This window comes from Coffea arabica, chromosome 4e (assembly GCF_036785885.1).
Source record: "Coffea arabica cultivar ET-39 chromosome 4e, Coffea Arabica ET-39 HiFi, whole genome shotgun sequence".
Taxonomy (NCBI): Eukaryota; Viridiplantae; Streptophyta; class Magnoliopsida; order Gentianales; family Rubiaceae; genus Coffea; species Coffea arabica.
Window position 1 is genome coordinate 10305660 of NC_092317.1, and position 8785 is coordinate 10314444.

Below are 8785 nucleotides of genomic sequence, written 5' to 3' on the forward strand. Positions count from 1 at the left end.
TAGTTGGTGGCGATACAGTACATGTTTGTCTTCAACTCTACTGTGGAACACTCATTCACTAAATCACATACTATGTTAGTAGGCTCCTATGATAAGATTGTGAATCTTGATCCAATTGGCTAAATTTGTTGCTAGCCTGAACGTAATAGAAGGGCAAGATTCTGAATTTTGATTAAAAATTTTTACAATGAGTCTAATGCCTTAAAAAAATTCCATACATAACTAAAATAATTTCTGCATTGCAGATTTTTCCCTTTTATTTCACTTTATCTGATTGACACTTTTCTTTCATGTCCCGTATGCGTTTGATAACAAAGTTTTGATTGATTGTAGACGAAGTAAGCAGACAAAAAGATGGCCAAGAGACAAGCTCGTATGCGTAAAGGCAAGGGTAAGGGTAAGGGCAAGGGCAAGGGTAAGGCTGAGGAGCCAACACAAGGATTAGGAAGGATGGATGATTTGGACAACAATATGCTCTTACAGATCTTTGCTAAACTAAGTCTGATGGATCTAGTTATTCGTATTTCTGGGGTTTGCAGCTCCTGGAGGTCAGTTTGCTCTGAGCCAAGTGATCTGTGGAAATCTTTAGATCTAGAAAAGTTCAAAAGCTTCTTCAATTCCAAGAAGTACTCAGATGGAGAAAATGAGCTTGGTTTAATGTCCTTCAAGAAAGCTTTGAATCTTGGAGGCCGACATGCAGAGAAACTTATCTTTGATCACTCACCTGATGTGACGGATGACTTGTTGATCTTTGCAGCTCAAAGGTATAATGCTCTCCCTAATTATCTGTTTCTACTTTTTCAAGTTTACAACTGTTGATAGAAATTTTGCAATGGTGACGGTTGTTATCACATCTAATTTGCACGTAACTTTTCATGTTAATACGTTCAAACACAAATATTGCACCCATTGTATTTAGATGTTTTTAATTACACTTTTTAAAAAACTAACATTTGGGGATCCTCTTAATGACTGCTCATTAGACGTCCGTTAATCAAACTGTTGTTTACAGTAGATTAACTAAAAGAGAATCATTCAAAAAGTTGACAAAATATATGTTGTTTGTTCTAGGAACATTGTAATATTAAGTAATTTTTCTAGCATGCATGTCAACAAATTTTTTTTTTTTTTCTTAGCGTGTCAAATGCATAGCAGAATGTTTCAAGATATAGTAGTACTATCTAAATCTGTATAGTCTGATTGGTAACTAACAAATTGTAACAAAATTGGAAAATGTGCTTTCGTTCTATAAAATTTGGAGAGTCAAAAGTTGCTTTAAAAAACATGTTAATAGTATTCTTTTTTTTTTTAGTGCTTGTTTTATTCTATGGAATGTGATACTTTGTTATGAAACAATTCTCTATGCAATGACTTCAGGCCTTTTTTTACATTTTTAAACTTCGAAGCCAGACATAGAAGAAACTCACAAAATTTTTTCTGTAGATGCCAAGGATTGAAAGAGATTATGCTGCCGTCTTCATATTTTTGTACAAGTCAAGGACTAACAAGAGCTTTAGAGTTCTGGAGAAGTCTTGAATCTCTTACCCTAGAATTCTATTTTTGCGACTGTCGTTATAACATCTTCCAAGTAATCGGTGCAAATTGTAAGAACTTGATTACACTCAGGCTTCGCTCTTGTGTTTTCTATCATGAAGTTGCCGCTATCTTGGCTGAATCCGTGCCAGGATTAAAGGTGCTAACCCTTCGATGTGCTGACATAGAGAAGCAAGCTGCAGAAGTTTTGCTAGACAAATTGGAAAACCTTGAGGAGCTCTACTTATCTCTGAGTCCAACTTCAAGTAAAACACCTTTTGCTGAACCTAGATTTCTTCCACCGCTCAAAGATGAAGCAATGCTCCAGAAAATTACCAAGCTTCGAGAATTCCATTTTTGTATAGGATATTGTATGCCTTGTATTGCTGTAACCATGGGAGAATCATACCTGCAAGCTTTAAATCTTCCTCCACCTATTTAGTTCGTGTGATGGATTCCAAGACAATATCATATATGTATGGTTATACTTCATCAGTTTGAATAAATTGTCGTGACAGTATTTGTATGAAATATTTGAAAATGTGGTTCAATGGTTAATATATAATCAACTTAAATGCAGAATATTGTGATTAATTTGGATTAATGTGCACTACCTATGTATAAAGAATGTGCACTATATGTGCATGTTTAACGGCCTATGTATACATATAAAACATATATAAACGTACATAAATAGATACACACATGCACTTTGGTGGAATTTTAGAAAAGGTTTGTCATTATGGGCTGATTTCATGAAGGCAAAATACTGTAGACATCTCCATCCTTGTCAGGTAGAAATCAAGGCAATGGACTCCGCACTCTGGCGAAGGATGATCAATGTGAGTCGACAAGTGGAACTCTCAATGCTATGGATTGCCAAAGACGGAGCTTGTCATTTTTGGTACGATAATTGGTTGGGAGGTGGCGCTTTGTTCCACCGAGCGACCGTTGTCCCTAATTTGTCTTTTGGTAATTTCATCATTAATGGACACTGGGATGTTAATTTGTTATATCAGACACTGCCAATGGAAATGGTGCCCTCTATTTTAAATCATTCAATTCCAGAAGAAGGGGGGGAATCTGAAGTCATTTGGATGCCCACAACATCTGGAAACTTCTCTATAGCTTCGGCATTTCGGGATATTAGGCAAGCCCGCAACAAGTCTATGGTATTTGATACAATTTGGCTTCCTCAGCTCCCTTTCAAAATTTCTTTCTTCATGTTACGATTGTTGCTGGGGAGACTGCCGGTTCCAGATAGGTTATGCAAACTTGGTTTACATTTACCCTCAAAGTGTTTTTGCTGCTCTTCGGCATCTGAAGAATCAATTGAACATTTGTTTTCCAATGGTCACATAGCGTCGACAGTTTGGAATTATTTTGGAGCTTCTTGTGGTTTGTCCTCTCCAGGGTCAGCTTTGAGGCCCCGAATAGTTGGTTGGTGGCTCAGCTCACATGACTCTGAGATACAACGATTCATTGGACACATTCTGCCCAGTGTTGTCTGTTGGCAAATTTGGAAAGCAAGAAATAAAGCAATGTTTGAGGATGTCCAGATGAGGCCGCTTGCCATTTGTCATGCCATTTTCTTGGAGATCCAGACCATGGTGGGAATTCATTTCAAACAAATGTTCAGAGTCCAGTCTTTTCATCATTTGTATGATTGGTCGTGCTCTTCTTATACTGGGGTTATATACAAACTTGTTCGTTGGGAAACAAAGGACTCCGATCGGTTCATATTAAATACGGATGGCTGTTCCAAGGGCAATCCAGGAGTGAGTGGAGGTGGTGGGGTTCTTAGGGATTCAAATGGCATACCTTTGATTGGCTTTTCGACATATCTTGGGGAAACTACAAGTCTTTGTGCAGAGGCTCGGGCCCTCCTTATTGGTCTTCAAACTTGTGTACATAGAGGTATTGATAATCTCTATGTTTAATCCGATTCTTTGATATTAGTTGGAATTCTTCAGAATCGCCTTCAGTGCCCCTGGAAGATTCGACGAGAGATTAGGCAGATTTGGCAGCTTGTGAAAGATCCGGATCGGTTTTCACATTGTTACAGGGAAGCTAACAAAGTTGCAGATGCGCTGTCCAACGTGGGAGTATTGCATCCAGAGCATCAAATCAAGTTTTACGAGGCCTTTAGTTCATTTCCAACTATGGCACGTGGGGCACTTCGCCTTGATAGATTAGGAATGCCTTCAATTCGGAAAAGTAGGCGTATGAAGGGCTGATAACAAAGGACAATTGAAGCTAGTTTGTGGCTGAATGGGACATGGAGGCTTTGAGTTTGATTCTCTACCCGTTAGTTGATTGCTGTACTTCGAACTGGTTTTCTCGGTGTGTAAAATTTTGCTACTATCAATAAAAGTTCATTTGCAGAAAAAAAAAAAAAAAAAAAAAAAAAAGATACACACATGCGTATGTACGTACGTATACACACATGTAACATTTTGTTACTTGGTTATTTAGTTTTAGTAGGGAAAAATGGAATCTTTCTAGAAATTGTACCCTCCAATTGTACTCTTTTGTTCATATATTCAAAGTAGAGGAACAAGTGTAACATACTGACACTTAACAAGAATGGTCCTCAATGTTTTGGATACAGTCTCTTGGCCTAGCACATGAGTTTGGACTTGTTGGGAACAATGCTATATAGAAATCAAAATAAATTTAATAGTTGTTAGGACTGACCCAAGAATAAACAAACTAAAGTTAGCATAAATTAGGCGGTATAACCGACCATATAATGTTTAGGTGGTAGACACCAGCCATATAATAATTAGGCGGTAAAACCGACTATATAAAGGGGTTGTGGCAACCCAATAAAGACAAATAATAAAGCAAATAAAAGACACAGAAGATTTACGTGGTTCAATCAAATTGACCTACGTCAACGGGTGAGGGAGGAGCAATATTTCTACTATGAAGAAGAAATACAAAAGCCGTAGGAAAGTGGTTCCTAGGCCAATAAGGCACTTACAAAAGAGTTTAGAAAATATTCCTAAACTCAAAACAAGAGAGTCTAAAATATTTGACTAAATGGGCTATATGACTCAAGAACCTAATAACCCATATTACTCTCTTGAGTGGTGCGAGTTAAAACCTTCATAAGGCTCCCTTATTTATAGGAAACCAAAGGAATTCTTATTTATAGGAAACCAAAGGAAGAATTCCTTTGGCTTCTACCGATGTGGGACGAAGCAACAAAAGCATTGGTCAACAAATGCGGCTTCAACAAATCTCCACCTTGATGAGTCCCCAACATCGAGAGATTATAAACTTGCTCCACCTTCTCCACATAAGTCCCAATGGGCGTAAATCACCAACAACGAATACCAACCAAGTCCAGGCACTACTTGAACTTGTAAAGTGGAAGATGTTTTGTAAACATATCGGTTGGATTGTCCTTAGTATTGATTTTCTGAATAAGGACCTTTCCTTCAGCAATAATATCCCGAATGAACTGATACTTCACATCAATGTGTTTCGTCCTCTCATGATACATCTGATCTTTAGTCAAGTGTATGGCACTTTGACTATCACAGTGAATAGCAGTAACACCTTGATGTAGACTAAACTCGCTAAATAAACTCTTCAACCACAAGGTTTCTTTGATTGTCTCGGTCACAGCCATATATTCTGCTTCTGTAGTAGACAAAGTTACGACAGGTTGTAAAATAACTTTCCAACTAACAGCACAACCGCCAATGCAAAATACGTAGCCTGAAAGTGATCTTCTCCTGTCAAGATCCCCAACGTAGTTTGAGTCTACAAAACCAACCAAAGTATTATTATTTCTTCCAAATTCCAAACATGCATTTGAAGTATTTCGCAAGTATCTGAGAATCCACTTCACAGTCTGCCAATGTGCTTTACCAGGGCAAGACATATATCTGGTAACAACACTGACTGCATGTGAGATATCTGGACGAGTATAAACCATTGCATACGTAACACTGCCGACTGCATTGGAATAAGGAACCCGTGCCATATATTCTTCCTCTTTATCTGATTGTGGTGATTGAGCAGCAGATAACCGAAAATGGTTAGCAATAGAAGTACTTACAGGTTTTGCATCTTTCATGCCAAAACGCTCCAAGACCTTTTTCAGGTAATTTTCTTGGGTCAAAAATAACTTCCCTGCTCCTTGATTTCGCTTAATATCCATGCCAAGAATTTTCTTAGTTGCTCCTAAATCTTTCATATCAAATTCACTTCTTAACTGCAGTTTCAAAGTGTGAATATCTGACAAATTCTTGGCAGCAATGAGCATGTTATCAACATACAACAATAAATAGATAAAAGAATCATCATCTAACTTCTGGAAGTAAACACAACTATCATACATGCTCCTCAAATAATCATGACCCAACATAAAAGAATCAAACATTTTATACCATTGTCTTGGAAACTGCTTTAATCCATATAAGGATTTCTTTAACAAGCAAACATGGTCTTCCTTACCTTCAATCTCAAAACCCTAGGGTTGTTTCATATAAATTTGTTCTTCAAGTTCGCCATGTAAGAAAATTGTCTTAACATCGAGTTGTTCTAACTCCAAATTATACATGGCAATTAAAGCAAGCAAAACACGAATAGATCTATGTTTAACAACAGGTGAAAACACATTATTAAAATCAACACCTTGTACCTGACTATAGCCCTTTGCAACCAATCGTGCTTTATATCTTGCATCTTTAACCCCTGGAATACCTTCCTTTTTCTTGAAAATCCATTTGCATCCAACAATTTTCTTAACTGACGGTGGCTTTACAAGAACCCAAGTTTCATTCTGATGAAGAGATTCAATTTCTTCATTCATCGCAATCAACCACTTTGCAGAATCATCACAAGAAACTGCTTCTGAATAGGTGGAAGGCTCACCAACTGCATCAGTTTCTTCTGCAACAGACAAAGCATATGCAACTAAATTTGCATATCTTTGTGGTGGTCGAATGTCTCTCCTTGCTCTATCTTTGACTATGAAATACTCTTTTTCTTCTGAACTATCTTCAACAGTAGATTCAGATGCATCTACTGGCATTTGTTGAATAGAAGATTTGATCTGAGAAGGATCAGAACTGCCAATATCAAGCTCCACCTGCTTCTGTGTACTATCAGTAGTATAAGGACTAGAAGACTCTTTCTTGGAAGATAACATAGATAATTCATCAAAAGTAACATCTCTACTGATCACAAATTTTGAGAATTTGGGATCAAAACACCATAATCTGTATCCTTTCACCCCAAAAGCATACCCAAGAAAAATGCACTTTTTAGCTCTAGACTCCAATTTTTCATCATTCACGTGCATATATGCTGGACATCCAAAAATTTTTAAATTGGAGTAATTAGCAGGAGTACCTGACCAAATTTTCTCAGGAGTTTTGAAATCAAGAGATGCAGAAGGAGAACGGTTGACAATATAATAGACCATATTGATCGCTTCTGCCCAAAAGTCGTTTGTCAACCCTACATTGGAGATCATACACCGTGCTCTCTCCAAAAGCGTTCTGTTCATACGTTCGGCCACACCATTTTGTTGAGGCGTCATCCTGACGGTGTGATGCCGAACAATTCCTTCATTTTTACAAAATCTATCAAATTTACCTCCACAAAATTTCATGCCATTATCTGTTCTCAACCGCTTAATATGCTTTCCTGTTTGTTTCTCAATCAAAACTTTTCATTGCTTGAAAGTTAGGAAAATATCATTTTTATGTTTAAGAAAATATACCCAAACTTTCCTTGAATAATCATCAATGAAAGTCAACTTGTACCTGGCACCACCTTTAGAAAGAGCACGAGAAGGACCCCATAGATCTGAATGAATGTAATCAAGAGTACCTTTTGTCTTGTGAATTGCTAGTGAACTGAAACTGACTCTTTTCTACTTTCCAAAAATACAATGTTCACAGAATTCCAATGGCCCCGTACTTTGTCCACAAAGAAGTCCTCTTTTGTTTAGTATGCCCAAACCTTTTTCGCTCATGTGCCCCAAACGTATATACCATAATTTGGTGATGTCTGTATCTGACAAAGATGATGTTGAAACAGCAGCAGCACCTGTAACAGTAGATCCCTGCAAAATATATAAAGTACCAGATCTGTGTGCCTTCATAACAACAAGAGCACCTCGAGTGATTTTGAGAACTCCATCTCCACCTGAATACCTGCACCCAATAGACTCAAGAATGCCCAAAGAGATGTGATTTTTCTTCAAATCTGGAACATGTCTAACATCTGTGAGCGTCCTCACAATACCATCGTACATTTTAAACCGTATTGTGCCTTTGCCAATAACTTTACAAACAGCGTTGTTGCCCATTAAGACAACTCCACCTTCAGTTGATTCATATGTTGAAAATCAATCCCTATTGGGACACATATGATATGAACAATCCGAATCTAAAATTCACTCCTTGTTAGATCTAAAATTATTTTCTGTTGCACAGAAAATGGTTCCATCATTCTCATCAACTGCAATACTAGCTTCGGTGGTCTCACTCTTTTTCTCCTTTTGCTTTTCTTTATTTTTCAATTTAAAGCAATCGGAGATAACATGACCCTTCTTTTTACAATAATTGCACACCACATTTTTATATCTGGACTTGGATCTACTTCTATTTTCTGTGTTTCTCTTTTCAGATCTACCCCAAACAAACAAGCCATCGGCTTGACTCTCACTAATTTTCCCAGTAATATCCCTATCTATCTGTTTTTTAGATTTTAATGCAGATTTAATTTTTCGATACGAAATTGTTTCCTTTCCATAAATCATAGTATCACGAAAATGCTTAAAGCACTGGGGAAGGGAACACAAAAGTAATAGGGCCTGATCTTTATCATCAATTTTTGAATCTATATTCTCCAAATCCACAATAATGGAATCAAATTTATCAAGATGGGAGAGGAGAGTATAGATGTACCTTTAGACATCCGAATCATATACAAACTCTGCTTCAAATATAGTCGATTCTCGATTGTCTTGTTCATATACAAGATTTTCAATTTATCCCACATAACCTTGGCCGAAGTATCCATTGCTACCTCACGCAATACCTCATCGGAGAGATTTAAGATTATGCTGGATCTGGCCTTCTTATCCATATCGGCGAAATCCGCATCCTTTACATCTTTTGGCTTTTTCTCAATTCCTTGAATTGACAAGTCAACTCCGTCTTGAACAAGAATGGCCTCCATCTTGAGCTGTCACATGGCGAAATTGATATTCCTATCGAATTTT

The 8785-nt window shown here is 37.3% G+C and overlaps 1 protein-coding gene across 1 annotated transcript; it reads left to right on the forward strand.

Moving 5' to 3' along the window:
- Positions 1-354: 354 nt before the first annotated feature.
- Positions 355-1975, forward strand: LOC140005457 (F-box/LRR-repeat protein At3g48880-like). Its single transcript, XM_072046449.1, has 2 exons — positions 355-764; positions 1627-1975. Exons 1-2 carry the CDS (start codon positions 355-357, stop codon positions 1973-1975), a joined length of 759 nt encoding a protein of 252 aa, XP_071902550.1.
- The last annotated feature ends 6810 nt before the right edge of the window (positions 1976-8785 follow it).

Bases quoted from the DNA above. Each gene is read 5' to 3' on its own strand.
- LOC140005457 (XM_072046449.1), top strand. From the start codon at position 355: ATGGCCAAGAGACAAGCTCGTATGCGTAAAGGCAAGGGTAAGGGTAAG. The intron at 765-1,626 runs GTATAATGCTCT...GATTACACTCAG, and splicing joins TTGATCTTTGCAGCTCAAAG to GCTTCGCTCTTGTGTTTTCT.